The sequence below is a fragment of the Chionomys nivalis genome, chromosome 18, assembly GCF_950005125.1.
Source record: "Chionomys nivalis chromosome 18, mChiNiv1.1, whole genome shotgun sequence".
NCBI lineage: Eukaryota > Metazoa > Chordata > Mammalia > Rodentia > Cricetidae > Chionomys > Chionomys nivalis.
Window position 1 is genome coordinate 42,529,056 of NC_080103.1, and position 18,881 is coordinate 42,547,936.

Sequence of the window (18,881 nt, forward strand, 5' to 3'; positions counted from 1 at the left end):
CATAAAGCTTATCAGTTTTTATTTCTGTTTAAAGTTAATAAAGGAAGTAAACAAGTGTTTACCACTAAAGAGTTGTGCACAGAGTCAGAGGAACCCCAGAGATGAAAACTGATATCAAACTCCAACTGAACACAATTTTTTTCGAAATAAATTTGTCTGGTGATTTACTTATTTGGTGTACTTCTTTTCCTAGAAATACTAAATTGCAGATTCCAAGTAGAACAAAAGAATGAAACTCTGAAAATGAGATAATAATTAGGCTCAATTTTGATAATAATTAAGCATATAAATAATTTCTCTTTGGATTGCCATACTTTCCAGTAAATTCTGAAAGCTATTGGTTTTGTTGCTGGTGTTGCTTGTCTGTTGTTTTCCTGGGAATGAAGCCTAGGGCCTCATGCATGCAGGGCAAATGCTTTTCCACTGGGCTACATCCTTAGCCCATGAAAGCTCTTATATTCTCAAGTTACATCACATACATTTTCAAAAGCAACAGTCATACTCAGTTAATATTTTGTCAGGTTGAATTTATTGCATTGTCTATTGTGGGGGCAAGGAAGAATTAATTCTTCTCTTTACAAAGTAACACAGAGAATGACTGTTAATATCCTTGGTGTCAAATAGCCATGTACCATGTGACAGGTGCAAAGATGAAGCCAGTGTCCTAGTTTAGTGGTCTGAGGTCTACTTAGTAAGGAGCACAGTTACACCATAGAGTGCCAAAATGAGTTCGAGTCCTCTTCTCCTTGGGCTATGCTGATGCTATTAAATGCCTGTAGTTTGTCTTTATAAAATTGTCAATATTTTTGTTCCTTGTGCTTTATTTTCAGTCAAGAGAATCCATCACTTTAAATGACCTAAAATCAGAAGTATCACCCCGGATTTCAGCAGAGGACTTGATTGATTTGTGTGAGCTCTCAGTGACTGGCCACTTCAAGACCCCCACCAAGAAAACAAAGTCTAGTAAGCCAAAGCTTCTGGTGGTCGACATCCGAAACAGTGAAGAGTATCCTTGCCGAGTGGTCTGAAAAGGTGGATTTGCCCTACTCCTATTTCTTCCTTTCCTTACACAGGCTGTGTGGTGAGAGCAGTGGGCATTTCTGGAATGCCTCTGCACTAGAATAGCTAAGTAGCTCTGAAATTGCATGCAGTGCACAAAGTTATAAAAATGTTTTCCAAACATTAGGATCTCTGTGTGTGTGTCTGTCTCTCTGATATGCATCATAGTTCCAGATATCATTTGACTTCTACAAATCAGTGCTGGGGACCAAAGTCAGGGCACTGATTGTCTTAGGAAGCTCTCTACCCCTGATCTGTGTATGAAACCCTCATACTTTTATTTTTAATATTTATATTCAACTTGTGTACAGATAGCACCAACCTCAAGCTGCCAATCTTTGGTTTTTTGCCAGGTTTATATTAGTCTCAGCATAGACTGTTAAGCATATTCACAATTGAGATGACTCAGTTAATATAAATTAATGGCCACTGTTATTTGTATTGATTCTCAAGCTCTATATTCATTCCAAAGCTGTCCACGTTCCTTCAAACCCTAGCTGCTACCTTCAGTACCCATTCGTATACATAGCCTAGTTACCAGCAGAGCAACTCTGCCTGTGTGGATCCCATTAAACAAATACAGCCACAAAAATCTAAGAAAACTATTTTAAATGTTGGAATATAATGATATACTTTGAAAAAAGAGGAGTATTACTACAAAAAATCCTTTCTTTTTATGACTTAATTTGTCAGGCTTAACCCATTCATTCAAACATCTAATTTTCCTTAAAGCTGTAATAATGGTGTGCTTTTTTGTTCTAAATCTTTACTACATTTTTATGTATTTGTGAATGTACACATGCTATAGTGTGCATGTGGAGGTCAGAGGACATCCTGTAGAGCTGGCTTTCTTCTTCCTCCATGTGAGTCCTGGGAATCGAACTCTGGTCCTCTGGTGGCAGGCAGTTTTGCTCACTGAACCATCTCAGTAGCCCAGTGATGATGGTTTTAGAATTTAAAGCCATGGGCTAGAATCTGATACCACTTCTGACCTCCTTGAGCACCATGCAAGCATGGAGTATACATACATACTACAAGCAAAACATAAATACACTTAAGCAATAAAAACAACATACAGCTATTGAAACCCTGACAGTACCTATGAAGTATTATGGCAGGTGACTCAGTAGTTTTACCTTTCATCAAGGTAAAACTTTACAATTATTTAGGTCTCGTATCACTCTACCAATCGTTTTGAGACATGACTAAATGTCTAATTAGTGTACCTTTAAAATAATTCCATTTCTTTCTTGCTACAAAACATAGAAAAAAAGAACACTGTAGTAATTTTCCTTCTCTAAAGAAAGGTAGTTTTGTTCTGCCCTCTGCTTCTGGTTAGTTCGGGAGACAAGCTCTCCTATGCTAGCCTCTGACTGGCTATGAACAAATGAACGATATGCCAGTATGTTTAAGGAGCTGCCTTCACGGATGGCTTACAGCTGCTGTCTGGGGGTCCATGGATGCAGCAGTCACTTAGCTGTTGTCTATGTTTTGGTTTTGCGTAAAGAGAAGTAAATTAGCAAAGCAGGATCAACTGCCACCTGCCTGTTTCTGAGGACTGCAAAGAAAGCTGAGGGCTGGACAGCACTGCCAGACTCCAGAGGTGAAGTGTTTCTAGGTAAAGCTTTTTTCAGTATATCCATGGGAATTTTTGGAGAAAGGCAATAGAAAATGTTTCTTGTGTAGTGGCATAAACTTTATGAGTAATGTTAATGGTTTCAAAGGTAATGCCCAGCCCAGCTGTTGATTTGGTAGCTATAAATATTTAGAGTTTCAGATTTCCTGGAGTTCATAGTAAAGGTGGCCTTAGTCATGCAAATGTGGCTCCAGCTGATGCTATCTATAAACAGAACCGCTCTGAGGGAATGTTAATCTCCTGTGCTTCAAGTAAAGGCTGAGTTTACAGCTTTGTTTCTAAGCTCTTAGGAAAGGGGGGGAGGAAGGAGGAAGGGAAAGATGGAAGAAAAAAGGGGGGAAGAAAAACAGGAAATACAGCTGAAGACTTCACTTAATCTGAAAGCGGCCCCAACTGTTCCATCATTACACCATACTCAGTGAGTGCTAATATTATTTTCACTACTCACAAAGAATTTATTTCTAAAAATATTTTCAAAGTACTGTGGAGATACCTGTGGTCAGAGGAAGACAGGCGATAAGGAGGTTCAGCAAGAGTTTGCTCGCCCTGTGTAAGTTTGTATTCAGTCTATCTAAACATTCCATCCATGTCTGAATGGATCTTCCCTAATGTGGGCTGAACGGTAGCTACTGCTGGGAATTTCTCCACTGCTTGGATTAATAGTTGTTAGGGTTACATTAGCAGTCGGTGTCATTTGCTGTTTTAGCACTAGATCCAAACCAGTTGGTCCTGTTTAAAGACATTTGCTAGACAACAGGGATATAAAGTTAAATCAGAGTCCCTGTTCTCCGGTCATAGAATTAGAGTGGACTTTTTAATAGATAATTGCATCACACTGTGATGTGAGTCATACCCAAAATATCATAGAAATACAAGGATGGGTACAAGATGATAGCTGCTTAGGTCCAAGTGGATTCAGTGAGCAACAGGATAGAAGACGTTTGGGAATGAGAACACAGTCCTCTGAGGATCAAGTCCAGAGAGGCGAAGAACATATTTAAGAGATTACAGAAAAGTACAATGGAGCCAGCAGCTCAAGTCTGTAACCTTAGCACGTGCTTGGGAAGCTGGCACAGGAGGACACGGGTGTAGAGGTCCTGTCTAAATAAATAAAGTGTTTAGGCAGAGAAAAGTTACATGAACCATTTGCAGAAAGGCAGCCCAATGATTCCATTTCAAATGGTGGTTATTAGGTCCTGGTTCAGGAGAGCTGAACTGAGAGATCTGGGCCATGGGACATTTCTCAGCAGAAATGTCATCTGGCCACTTTGTTTATAAAGTTTTAAGTTGAAAAGATTGTGAATAAAATAGATTTCAGGGAAAAAATCAAAAGCTTTAGACAGCTGCTTCTGCAACTCTAAGCTCAAGGTAAGTGCTGTCTTACGTTGCCAGACCGTTGCTGGGATAGAGATGGGGGATGAGAGTCACCCAAGTGAAGTTGTAGTGGGAGCCACTGATGAGGTGTTAAAAGTGAGATTTTTAAATGTGGATAATAGGGTGCTGCTAGCTAATACCAACTCCAGTATGTGAGAAAATGATGTCTGAACATTTTTTATTTCAGTTCATGCTACTCAGTTATACATATGGAGAAACCACGGGCTTAGTTCTGTTCCCCTTTTAGCCTAAAAGTAAAGGTCCAGTCTTCAAATGCGTGTAAAGAGATATTGTTAAATTATTTAAACCAGTCAACACAAAGCAGGCCAGCACAGAGACATGTAGGATTTCATAATTGGCGAGGTTGGTGGGGTCTGATAAAGGTTAGTACCACTGGCCATAATAATCAACAAAATACTCTGTTCTGCAGGATTCAGAAATATGAGATTGCTTCTGAGTTGAATTTTGACCATGCATTTTAAAGGAATTAATTTTTGTGAAGTAAAGACATACGATATGAATACTCCCACTTAATTTACCTATATAAGTACGTTATGCTCAGGACTCATTTTTAAAATTTCTATCCACTTTAACTACTTAGTATATTGTTGTGTAAGCTGTTTGAACTGGGATTTTTGCTGTTCTATTCCTGTATCCTTTCATAGTATCCCAGCTTTCCTGAATGTTTTGTATCAGGAATTTTTTAGGTTTAACATTTTCTTTGACCTGTATATATATTTCTTTTATTATAACTTCAGTACCTGAGATTCTCTCTCCCATCTCTTGTATTCTGTTGGTGAAGCTTGCCTCTGTAGTTCCTTGCCTCTGTAGTTCCTGTTCACTTACCTAGATTTTTCATTTCTAGTTTGTGCTTTCTTTAGTGTGTCTATTCCTATTTTTAGATCTTGAACAGCTTTATTCATTTCCTTCAACTGTTCATTTTTTTTCATGGCTTTAAGTAATTTACTCATTTCATTCCCTCCAAATTTTTCTTTGTCTTTTCCTTGATTTTTTTTAAGGGACTTACTTCTTCTTTAAGACCTCTACCATCTTTATAAAGTTGGTTAAGGTCTTTGTCTTGTGATTCACCTGTGTGGACTATTCAGGGCTTACTGTAGTACAATAGCTGGGCACTGGTGGTACAATATTGCCCTGGCCATTGTTGATTGTGTTCTTACTCTGGCATCTAGGCATCCGCATTTGGGGTGATTGTATGTCTGTGCTGATTTCTGAGTTTGTCTTTGTCAGATGGGTGTTTTGTCCCTTAGTTTCTGTTTCCTCTCTGGCCTGTGTGGCCTATGGTTGAGCAGGGGTTCTATACCTGAGTTGGGGGCTAGAATACAGCAACTAAGAGGGAAGACTGGGAATAATGTGAGGTGGGAGGGGGCACAGAGATTGGAGGAGGTCTGTGGGTAGGTAGACTACCTGGAGTTCTGGTGGCCTGCATGGTCCCTAATCCAGCAGGGAGACTCCACCTGAATTAGCAGCTGAGACATAGGGACAAGATGGGAAGAAAGACTTGGGAATAGAGTCAAGGCTGTGGGGCATCAGAGAGTGAAGGAGGTCTGAGAGCAGGTGGCTTACCTGAAGTTCTGGCTGCAGGTGTGGCCTCTGGTCCAGGAGGGAGTCACCACCAGAGCTGAAGATTCAAACACAGTAAGAAAGGAGGGGAGTTTGGGGATCATTTGGGGGTCATCAAGTAGAGGAGGTCCACAGGTAGGCAGCCCACCTGGTCTCTGGCAGGTGTGGCTTGTAATTAGGAGGTGAGCGTCTGCCTGAGGGAATGGAGAGACTCCTACTTCATCCTAATGTCAGCCCTATATGGATTTGTGCTGTAAGCAATGAAGCATAGTCACCAAGGACAAAAGGTCCTTAAGTAACTAATTGTTTTCTTCCATGTCAAGTATACTAAAAGACTGCTTGTTGTCAATGCACTGATCTCTAGCTAAGCCAGGCTCTTCTCCTGTGTTGTTTGCCAGCAATGCAGTTATGGATAGAAAATGTAGAGGCTGCCAGCCTTGTGTGTCCAAGCATCTGTGCTTACTCAGTCTCCGCTTCTTGACAAAGAGTGTTCTGGGAAGGGTGTGCTTAGACAGTTTCCAGGACTGCACTGCTGGGGCAGCTGTGGTCTAAGGCTCTGCTTCTGGATGCTTTTGCTTCCAAGTACAATGGGAGACTTGAAGTGTGTGGGGCTTTAGACAGAACTTTCCTCCTCTCCAAAACTCTTATTTTTATCATTTTGTCAAGCATTTTGACATTTAATCTCCCATTTTAAAAAAATTAAACCATAACGCATAACAGAAAATTCTGGAAAAATAGCAAGTTAGTAACATGCTTTTACTGATAAAAAGCAGTATAGACAAATCTACTTTAAAAGTACATACTAAGTAGCATATAGAAATTCCCCAGATGTATCTGTAATTTCAGATTAATTAATCTGTAATTTATAAATATAAATTGATATTTATATTCAAGTGGCTTACTTTTTCAAACCAGGTATTCACATAATGTAACTTTAAGCAGTTTTACTCCTAGAGCAGGGGATTATGATTTTTTGTTATGTGGTTTATATAGACTCATTCAAATTAGATTTTATGTTCAAGAATAAATGTAAACATCGTTTTTGTTGTTTCTCATTTTCGAGAAAATAAGATTGACCCAATGTGTATCAAGTACCTAGATCTTCCTTCCATATCCTCCTCTCCGCCAGACATGACACAGTGTGGTAGGATTATCTAACATAAACACCGTGGCCAATGGTCACGCTTTCACCGGGGGCAGTGTGTCAGGCTGTGCAGACAAGAAGGGAGGAGCAGGTCGGCTGGATGGGCGTGTCCATCCCAGCACCTGACTAGGATAGATCTGCAGTGCTCCTGCTGCTGTAAATCCACTAAAAGTAAAGCTGTTCACAGTCCAGAGGTGCTCTCTGAGAAACAAAACCTCTTTCTGGCGACTGGTTCAGGCCAGCTGAGAAGAGAGGAGCGGTATGAGCTAGATGATCGTCACTTTCCTCTGCGCTTTTCCCACAGTGGTACCTAAATCCAAACCCAGTATGCTGTTTTTCTGCTTATAATACTTCAACTTTCCTTACTAGCCGAATAAAGATCATTACCATAAACAACACCCGGCAAGTTGAGCCTCCACCTCCCTTTTCATCTCATGTCCTAAGTTGTCCACAGCATTGTCCTTCCTTGCCCTTAACTGGGCATACGCTTCCCCTCCTCCATTCTATTTCTTTGTTTTAACTTTAATTCTTCAGAATTTGACCTTGCCATCACTTCATCGGTGAAAACCGTTCCCTGTCCTCCCAAGTGGATGCGGTCTGCTACAGCAACTCATACATCTCTTTTACGGTTGAGCCATATCTTAATTTCCAAAGTTCTATTTTTACTAGTCCACTTGTACTTTTAATTACTTAGGAAAGCATATATGGATGTTTCAGATCTTATGTCTTTTCTAAATATTGTAGGTTAGTGGGTGGCTTTACTTTCTAAACAATAATAGTCAATTAGGCCATCAGACTTCTTCTAAAGTATAAGAACCATCAGACATGGCCCCCTTAGGAGGTTATAAAGTCAGAATAGTGGGTATGTTGGCTCAGTTCACTGGACACATTAACCTGCAGCAAAACAGTTTCCAGCTGGGGCTGATGACCTCTAACAGTTCCCAGTGGAGTTTGACTTAGCATCAACTATTTTTGCTATCAGATTTGCCCTGAGACAGTTCACTTGCCAGTGCATTTACTTTATAAACAACACCATACCCTGGTTGTGGTTTTTAACTGGATGATACACTGACTGTAGCCAGTCAGTGACTGTGGCTTCATTGGGTCAGGGTCACTTTCAGTTTCCACTGATAATTACAGCTCAAGCTGCTTTTCCTTTCTCTCTTCATCTTCAAGTTTAATTTTCTTCCTCCTTAGAGGATCTTACTTTGCTTAGATAAAATACTTGGGTGAACATGGAAATGTTTAGTACTGTTGTCTAGGACTGAGTTACCTCTGTTTCTCTCAATCAAGACTCAAAAAAAAAAAAGAAAGTAAAAGAAAAAAGTGGCTTTCCCTAACTCCCTTGTCAGCTTTCTTCGAGGTCACATTGCAGGCAGCATCAACATCCCGTTCAGCGCTGCTTTCACAGCGGAGGGAGAGCTCAGCCAGGGCCCTTACACCGCGATGCTTCAGAACTTCAAGGGGAAGGTCATTGTGATCGTGGGGCACGTGGCAAAGCACACAGCCGAGGTAAGTGTACTCAGAGCTGTCCTGTCCCCCACCTCCAGGTCAGGATAAATAGCAGAAGGCTTAGGAAAACCCAGGTGGTAACTGCCGATGTCGTTTGTCAAAAGTCACGAGCTTAGTCTTAAGTTTGGTGATATTGAATGGTGTGGCCTTTAAGAGGCAGGTCCTAGCGGGAAGTCCTGTGGTCAGTGGAGGTTTGCCCCTGTAAGGGACCTGTAGGACTGAGTCACTGACTTCGGACTGCAGGCCTTTGGGCTCCTCGCTTTGCAACTGTGAGCTAAGTAAGCCTCCTTCTTTATAAAGTTAGATACCTCCATTATTTTGTTATAATGAAAGTTAATATGACAGCATAGGTTTCCAGGGATTTTTTTTCTATCTGCTTTCTAAAATTTCAAAAATATAAACTGAATTTCTCCTGTCAAAGAATCGTACCAGACATAGGCTCTGCCAACTGCTGGGTGGCATTTGTTGGACTTTGGAAAGATTTGTTTACCAAGAAACTCGAGGATTGGATGTCTCAAAAACTTGGACTCCCTCTTCAGATTGAGAGAGGATATTCTAAGCAAAATAAAAAATAAAAGTAGATATGACTGCTAAAAATTACTACCATGGAAGGGAGGAAAGGAGGGAGGGAAATAAAGAGAAAAATGGGGCCTGGTATGGCATCACACACCTTTAATGTCAACACTCAGGAGTTCAAGGCCAGCCTGGTCTGCATAGCTAGTGTAGCAAGTGCCAGGGCTATGTAGAGATATCCTCTCTCAAAGAAAAGAAAAGTATCAGAGAGCAGCATGAGATCCAAGCAGAGTTACAGACGACATCCCCAGAAAGAGTAGAGATCATTCCTGTGTTGAGCAAATGCAGAACCCATCCCATCCAAGCCCTTTCCCCAAAATGGGGACGAATCATTCCTAGGAAAGTGGCAGTTACCAGTTCCCTGGGGGAACGCAGGCGGAGCTATACCAATCAGATGAACCCTATGGCACCTAGGGCAGAATGAAAAGGAAGACCAAAGGTCAGCAAAGTTTCCTCATTGAGAAAAATAGGAATGGAGGTTAAAGTATTGTCATCCAGTTGACTTTATGTCTCTGTAAAAGGGACAAACCATAAGAACCATTTTAATATAGTTATCCAAAATGTAGTCATATGAGAACATGAGAAATTTTGGTCATAGGCTATTTCAAGTTTCAAAAACTTGGTGGGCAAGATGACTCAGTGGGTAAAGGCACTTTCTCCTGACAAGCTGAGTTCAGTCCCTGGCATCCACATAGTGGACAGAGAAACCCTACTTCCACAAGTAGTTCTCCAACCTGCATATGTATGTTCACACTCCCCCCCACACACAATGAATGAATGAATGAATATTCACAAAAATATTTAAAATATCTAAAAGTTGTTTTAGTAGGACAGGGCTAATGATAGTACTTACTTTGACATTGACTGAAGGCCAGCCTTGATTTTGAATCTTTACTAATTATGCCATAATCACACCTTTCATACAAATTATGGCAATATATATTATGATATATACATATATATATAATGTCTAAATGTACCCTTTCAAGAAAGTTAGTATATAGTAAGTAGCTGGTCACTTAAAATTTAAATCCATATCCCAAATCAGTGGCAACATATATAATTACAACCATGGTAACTGTATTATCTTGATGTAAGATGTCATTCTATGACTGCTGCTACATTAGTCATTATGCCATATCATTCCATACCACTATGGAGAATCACACCCTTCTAGGCTCCAGGTAACATACACCTTAGGAAAGAGTCCCAACAGTGACAGTCCAAACTATGAACTAGTCTTTCTATGATTGGTGCTGTGGTAAGTACATTCCATGTATTATCTCCTTTTGTCTGTAAGGGAGAGTGATAGTTAGAATTAATTGTCAACCTGGCAGAATCTAGATTCATCTGGAAGATAGGCCTTTAGACATGACTGTGGCAGGTGGGGTATCTTGTCTGCATTGAGGTGGGAAGGCCCACCCACTGCGTGTGCCACTCCTGAGTTCTGTAAGTGAGAAAGGAAGCTGAGCGTGCTGCATGAACTGCTGTCTGTTTTGACACGTGACCGGCTGCCTCCTTGGCATGATAGACTCTACACCCTGGAACTGCAGTGAGACAAAATCCAAACCTTTTCTTCATTCCTTCACTTCTTCCTTTGTTGCTTCTGTCAAGGCTTTTATCACAGCAGCAGGAAAAGCAGCTGAAGCAGGGGAGTATCTGCCCATTTCAAACATGAGGAAACTGGATCCAGTTTACCTAATGTGCCTACCCATGGCCATAATAGGAACATACGCTGGGTGACTCTGTAAGCTTTACCATAAATTAGCTTAGCTCTGGGGGCTTTGGAGTCTGAATACTGCCTTGTGTCCTGGCTTTAAAATGGGCTTCTTCTGACTTCACATACCACACAGTGCATGAAACCAAAACCTGAAATAAACTTTACCAGGTTATGGCTCTATTTTCATAAAACTTTCAGTACTTAAAGTTTCTAATAAGTAGACCTTAGAGATTAAAACTCTTTAAACTGCCAACTGCTTCCAAACATCCTAATCATATTAATATGTCATTTATCTAATTTTACCATGCAGGTAAAACATATCTGTAAATACATAGATTATTTATTTCATTAAGTCATTAACTTAAAAATCTATTATGTACAAGCCAATAAATGTAAGTTCAAAATGTGAAAGAAATAAAATGAATGCTCACATGCAGTATAGGATTTAACAGTACTCAGCCATCGTGTTCTAAATTAGTGTCATGCTTATTAGAAGTCAGGCACTGTCAATTACTTTTTTCTTTACATCCTACTTGCTGACTCATTTATAGACAATGACTGAACAGATTATATGCCTAGCTACTAATGCTTCAATAACAGTAACTCATTTGTGTTAGATTTAGATTAAGATAAAGATCTATCTTTAACAATGTTTCTTATCAAAGGTCAAAGACAATTTCAGATACTTATTCGTAGACTTTCATATTTCCCTCTGCTGCCCAGATCTGTAATGCTTCCCCCATATGCACTGAATTAAACGCCTACGGAATTGGAATTCCACTGTGAGTCTGTGCTTGTGCTGAAATGTTTTCTTCATTCCACTGCCCAGTGCAGATCAGTCCTCTACCCTTCCTCACACTTTTGAGTTCTAAATCCTAGCTGTTCATCAAGTGGGGAGCTCTGATAAGCTATGGGTTAGAAAGCAAGCAGGTGTTTGTCCTCCTAGATCCTTCTCGACAATGGTCTCAGGCCAGCCGTGTCACTGTTCTGAAAACAGCGATTCTCTGGATGGCCTCTCCCCACAGCGCACATGAACTCCTGGCTCCATCTCCAGGAGTGCTAACAAATCTGCTTTGCTGGCCTTGGTAAGCCCTGCCTGTTATCCTTCTCCTGCATCCCCTACTCCTCTATAATTAATCACCACCTTAGTTCATGCTAAGGTCAGGTTAGGATGCCAGCTGTCAGAGGATAGTATGCAAAACATGTGAGTTTTGTAAGCCTAGCTTCAGTGCTATACTGGGTTTCTTACAGCTGAGTTAATTTGGGCACATATTTTGCCTCTTCAAGTCGCCATTTGTTCAATTATAGAATGAAAACAGCATTTCAACCTCAGCGTTAATTTAAAGCTTATAGACAAGATATGTAAAGTTTTTTAAGGAACCCAATAATAGTGCTCACTATACTACATTTATATATGAGTATTGTAAAAAGTTCTGGAGCTTGAGTTTAGGGGCATAGCAGCAAAACAGGTACTGACTAGCTCACCCTGCCCTGCTTCAGAGCTCAGACAAGATCCACGGTGCTCAGGGTGGTGTGGCCGCAGACTGATGGCGACCCTAGCTCATTCCTCCACATACTCAGATCAGTCTGAGAAATAAGCGCAGTCAGTAGATGATAAAGGAGTCAACTCAAAAACAAAACGACAGTCATATGTATGTATGATCCCCAATAGCAGAGCACCAAATAATGTTAAGAAATGAACAATAGAATTAAAATTACTGAAAATGTTGAATTAATGCCAGACAATTGTACATCTGTACAGCAGTAGTTAATACAGTCTACCATGTCTCTCATGCTGTAAATGACCAAGTATTTTAAAAGGAAGGTCTTACATCCTTGACCCAAATTGCTCAAAGAAATTTATTTTTAATACTAAACATTCCTAAAAGGAAATTTGTTTTTCAGTACCCATAACAACCATTTATTCATTCTACCCTACTCTCAACCTAAGTCTCAAACTTTTAACAAGCCCCCTAGTGAATACATCTCTCCTAGAAGCTGTCGCTCTGTGAGAATGACAGCTTAGTTTAATACTGTGGACTTTGTTTTGGGTTCTTCTCCCCGTGTGAGAACAATGCTGTGGGCAGTAACTCCAGAGATAGGAATGGGCCTCAGACTGGAAAACTGACTGGCAACATGGATTCTACTCAACTGTAGTATGTCCTTAAGAAAACACATAAGCGTAATATTACTGTCTAGCTATGAACAAAATTCTTTAAGGAAATATCAGAAAACAGTCCAAAAATTGAGTCCTGTGAGAATTCTGAATGTTTTCTGAGAAAACTCCAAGAAAACAAGACAAGAGTTTTGTGACCTCACTTTCTTCAAAACCTGGAATTGTTCTTGAAATGTGCTCTGGACTCTCCCTAGGTGAGCAGAGAGGAGAGAGTGCTGCAGCTTTGTTATTCATGTGTCTCTGTGGAAACACGTGTTTCTGCCACGCGCAGCTTGTCCTTCTGACTGTATACTTTGCTCAGGTGACTGAGGTAAACCCTCAGAGTATAACTTGTTTAATGCTCTGAATAAAGTTGGCTATTGCATGAGACTTTAGTCCACCTCATTTTCAGGCCCCGCTTTCCCAGATAGACACCACCAACTAGAGCAGTAAACAAGGATAAGTCACATAAGTGTACCCAGTCTATTCTAACAAAATAGTAGGTAGGAAGGCTTTACAAATAGAGATTTACACTGGGCAGTGGGGGGTGCATGCCTTCAATCCCAGAACTTGGGAGGCAGAAGCAGGCAGATCTCCAATTTTGAGGCCAGCATGGTCTACAGAGTAAGTTCTAGGACAGCCAGGGCTATATAGAGATACTGTCTGGGGAGAGACACACACACACACACACATATATGCATGTATATGTTATATATGTATATACATACATACACTATATATGTGTGTGTATGTGTATGTATGTGTATATATATATATATATACAGAGAGAGAGAGAGAGAGAGAGAGAGAACGAACTTTCTCAGTTCTGGTTTTGTTTATCAAATTAAAGTTCCCAAAGCTGAAAATCCAAGACCCTGCAGATCCAGTGTCTACTGAAGGCCTGTTTACTAGTCATAGATGGCTCTCTTTTCACTTTGTAAAAAGTAGTAAGGAAACTCTTAGAGCCTGTTTCATAAGAGCACCAAGGCTGGGTGTGTAGCTTGATGGTAGAGTCCTTGCCTAGTGTACACGAGACCCTGGCTTCATTTCCTAGAATGGGGTGCAGGGGGAGATGATAGATACATGGAAGGATGGATGGATGGGCAGGCAGTTGATTCTAAGGGTTCTACCCTAGGCTCTTATCACCTACCCTAAGCCTTTTCTCATAATGGTTTCACTACGGTTATCAAAATGTGAACAAGACCATGATGGGGATACCCACAGAAACAGCTGGCTCGATCTAGTGGGAGCTCACTGACCCCAGACTGACAGCTGGGGAACCCGCATAAGCCTGAACCCGGCTCCTTGTCTGTGGGTGACAGTTGTGTGGCATGGGCAGTTTGTAGGGCCACTAGCAGTAGAACCAGTATCTATCCCTAGTGCGTGAGCTGACTTTCTGGAGCCCATTCCCTATGGAGAGATACATTGCTAAGCCTAGATATAGGGAGGAGGGCCTCGTTCCTGCCTCAAGTGATACGACAGACTTTGTTGACTGTCCTCACCCTCTGGAGTGGATGGGGGGTGGGGTGGGGGAGAGTGAGAGAGGGAGAACAGGACAGGAGGGGAGGGAACTGCGATTGCTATCTAAGCTTGTTTTAAAAATAAAGATAAAATTTGAAGTTAAGAATGTAGACCCAGACTGTTACACCTTTATTAGCACCATCTCCCTTCTCTGCTCAAGCTCTTCCTCCTAGTCTTTAACAGATTATCCTATTACACCTGTGTGCTCGAAAGACTAAATGATTCTGAAAACGCTTCAAGCCAATTGAGCATACAGATTGTAATTCCAGATAAGTAGTTCTTCAAATTCATATATTTTAACATAATTTCTATGGGGCCTTTTATATTTTTAGAATATGTTATATATGTCTTTATAGTTGTTCTCAAACCTCTAGATAAAGAGTGGGAAGCAAATCTCCTTTGTCATTTCCAGGTTCCTTCCCACTTCATCAACTTACCTAACTTTCTGTGGTTAGCTTTGAACTTCTCCCTGACTTTTCCATGCCATGCTTGTCACTGAAAATGTCAGCCTGTGGGTTTATATCAGATAAGAAGGAAAGTTTTAAATATTCACGCAGCATGAACATGTTGAGCATTGTATAAAAGTTAACAGTGGAAACGGTTTGACATGATTCTGGTTCTCTGAATGATGGGCAGTAACTTACGTCAGTAGACCTGTGAACTAAAAGCTAGTCAGAGCTACTTCCTCATAGCTTTCCAGAAGCCTCATGGAGTAAAGCATCATCATCCACATAGGGATGTAGGTAAAGGAAACCATTACCTCCGGTCCAGACTTTAACCATTTTACTTACCCTGTTTACTAGGAGTATTTGGTCTAAGGTGTGGTCAACCACTAGAGCCAACTTATTTCCATTTTTATTTCCATTTTCCAGAACAACTGCCAAGTCATCTTCTGGGCACTTACTTCTGTGCCCTGCTAAAGAAGAAAAGTTATCTTGTCCCAGTGTGTGTTATCCTACCCACCCTGCCCTCCCACCACTTAATTACCAGCCACAGGAATGTGCGGCTGAACAGAAAGCTAAGCACGAGAGCCCTCTTCCCTGACCTGCAGAGTTGGAACTTGGCTGTGAGCCATCACAGCCCTAAATGTTTTGAATCTTAGTTTTTATCGTATACATTCTTTACACAGCACAGTCAACATCATGTAATATGAGCAGGGGCTAGCACACAGTGTGGGCTTACGGAGCTCAGTTGTCTAGTGTAAACAATAGATGATAAATGATCACTGCTGAAACTCACTTCCCAAACATACAGCTCAGAAAGAACTATAGCAGGGAACTCTGTAGGTCTCCCGACACATGTGTTACTAGATGATGGAATTTTATCAGAAATGCTGTTCTCTGACATGAGCCAGTGTACATCTTCTTAGGAATAAAACTATTTTAAATAACATTGCTATCATATTTACTTTTTAAATTTTTTCTCTATAGACAAGACTGATTGGAGTTCTTTGTCTGTATAAACAATTTTTAAGCAATAACAGGGTTCTATAGAGGACCATCATACAAAAAGTCCTAAGTATTAAGCATATTAAATTTTGAATAAAATTAATAGAAAATTTTTTACCTAGAGTGCATTGTGCATTTGGGGAGGTCTTTGAACCTGTTCAAAAAAATCTATAAATGTATAGATGTATGCTATTTTGGAGGGAAAAAGAGTTATCCTATGATTGGCAAAGGGATATATGACCTAGTATGTAAAATGAGACTGCGCTTTCATTTCCCAACCTCCCAGACCTGAATTCACACAGAAACTATATTAATTACAACATTGTTTTACTGATCACTCAGGCATATTTCTAGCTAGTGCTTACGCCTTAAATTAACCCATTTCTATTAGCCTTTGTATTGCCACGTGGCCATGGCATTTGCTCATTTTCTACATCTCTTGTTTCCTCAGCAGCTGGCTAATGTCTCACCTGACTCCAACTTCTTTTTCTCTGTATCTCTGTTCAGATTTCCCACCTTGCTTTACTCTGCTAAGCTATCGACTGAAACAGCTTTATTCATTAGCTAATAAAAACAGCACATATACAGAAGGGCATCCCACATCACTAGTAGTAACTATTAAGACTCACTGAGCGTGGGCCTGCATCATGGGAGCATCCAAGTGTTCACCACGTGCTACCTTATATCGCATTTGTCTGCTTTTTAAATCTGAAGGTGTGGTATTGCTGAATGTTGTAACTGTAAATTCTTCTAGTTAGCAAAGTAAATAGGAATGGGAAAAGGAAGGAAACGTTTTGGTTCTGGAGTTTCTATAGACCACAGCGATGACAATCTAGGGAGAAAAGCCTTACTTCCTCTATATAGGAATTTGACTATGGGAAGCAGGAATAGAAGAGAGAAAATCAGTTAAGAGTTGAATGACTGTAATCCAGGAATCAAATAGGTCACTTGGGCTACTCCAGGATAGTAGGTGACAAGGAACATTCTGAATATGTTTTGGGGTTTAAAAACTATATGGGAGACACAGGGGAGAGAATATCAGCTTTATTGCCTAACTGACTAGAGGAATTAGTTTCCATTTCCTGAGATGAAGGCGGTTAAGGTAGAAGTGACTAGAAACCAATGGTTCTCTTTTGAGACCTGTATGTTTGAGTGGACAGCAAGCCTAGGACGGACAGACTAATGAACTTATAGTTTAGGGAAGAGACAATTCACTCACCAGTGTATAGATGAGAGTTAAGCCACAAAACTAAATGAAACCACATAGCTGATGACTGCATATGAGAAAGACAAAGCAAGGGGGCAGAGAAGATGGACAGAAACCCACAAGAGCCGAGCAGAAGAGTACAGCTGGTGAGTTAGAGAATCGGGTGAGGCTGGAAGACTAAAGACTGATGGAAGAAAGTTTTGGGAAAGGCAGGAGGGATAGTCAAATGTGTCAGTAAACCTGATGGTCAAGTGGGATTCCAACCAGAGTCACCCTGATGCTGGATGTGACACTGTCTGCCACGTTGATCGTCTTGGTAGGAGGGGGAGCGATGGGGACAAAAGTTTGAGAGGACAGGCTGCGTGAAAAGAAGTGAAGAGACAGAAGAAACCTAGAGGGAAAGCAAGTCAAGAGGTGTCTGTCGCATTGTGTGGACCCCAGTTCAAATTACTCAAGAAAGTGAATATTGAAGAAAGATGAATGTGTAGAGGCAGATGGGGGGCATTCTTTTTTAAAGATAACCTGTCTCTGTAGCCCAAGCTGGCCTCAAACTTGTAGCAGTCTCTAGCTGCAGCCTCCACTGTACACCTCCAGACCTGGCTATCATTATTTTTGAAATGCAACACCACTGATATTATATATATTTAAGTCTTTTAATTTTAAATAACTTATTAAGTGTTATAGCTTCCAGAATTTGCATCAAGGAAATAAAACAGTAACAAGATTACATAGGAGTAATAATGAAATAAATTCACTGCAAATTATGATCATTGAACTGAGCTATGGGTTCAATATACCATTCTGGTCTGTTTTTATATGTTTGAGAATGTTTCTTAAAGGAAAAGAGAAATAATGGGAAGAAATGAAGTTAAGGTAGGAACTACAGACAACTGAAAGTTAAAACACAGAAAGATTTCATTCAATATAGTTAGTCATGTAACTATGGAACACAAACTGTAAAAAAAAAAAAAAACTAAGGCAGACAGTTATACTATCAAATTTCCTAATCCCAAAATAGGTTCTTAAAAGTAATGTTTAAAAGCTTGTTGTAACCTGAATATATACCATATTGTGGATTTCAAGTCATATAGGTTCTATTAGAATAGTTGTCATTATTACAAATGTGTCTCAAAATCCTGGATTTTGTACTTTTTTGTGTAAACTCTCTCACCTTTTTATTGAAGAATTAGCATTTTCTATTTGTTGTGGTTTCAATATCCTTATCAAAATTCATGTTGAAACTCACTTGTTACTAACATTAAGGTATGTATATGTATTATACAACCTTTAAGATGAGATGAGCATACCACCCTTATAAAGAAGATGGGCCAGGAATGAGTTGGTTACCATGACAGCAGGCTCCTGAAAGGAGGGAAGTTGGACCTTCTTCCTGTGTGCTCACTTGAACTTCTGCCATGTGCAAGATATGCAAAGAGGCCCTCACCTGATGTGACCCCTCAGTACTGAACTTCCCCTGTCCCAGAACTGTTTAAAATAAGCTTTCACCATAAGTTACCTAGTCCGTGATATTCTGTTATACCAGAAAAAAAAAATGCTGAAGTGCCAGTGGGTACCATTCCTGCAGTGACCTGGTAGTCCTGTACTTTCCACAGCTGCCCAGGGCAGGTAGAGGGTGATTGAGGACCATGGCCTCCCTGTCAGGCTTCGCAGTGCTGCTGTTTGCATCTTTGAGAGAAATTACAAAGGAGGAAAAAGGAGCCACTTGTTTGTCACTGCATACTAAAACTCACTCCATATTTTATGAAATACAAATAAACTCCAGTAAGTAAAATGAAATACATGAATATGAAAAATAACAGGGATAAAACACTTATCTCCGCTATGGGAAGAACACAGTAAGAATGGGAGCAAAAGGCAGCATTCAGAGTTAGACCTGACCAGGTAATGATGGGAAGAGACCAGTGCAGTGTTGGGTGCACCAGCCAGTCTC

General features: G+C 40.4%; 1 protein-coding gene across 2 annotated transcripts in view; it reads left to right on the plus strand.

The window, feature by feature from the left end:
* The window catches only part of Tbck (TBC1 domain containing kinase), a 136,240-nt gene that overhangs the window by 112,312 nt on the left and 5,047 nt on the right, over window positions 1-18,881 (plus strand). For both annotated transcript variants that reach the window (XM_057793406.1, XM_057793405.1), the window contains exons 24-25: window positions 831-1,006; window positions 8,147-8,306. In XM_057793406.1, coding sequence (XP_057649389.1) covers window positions 831-1,006; window positions 8,147-8,306 — 336 coding nt within the window. The remainder of the gene's footprint in view (window positions 1-830; window positions 1,007-8,146; window positions 8,307-18,881) is intronic.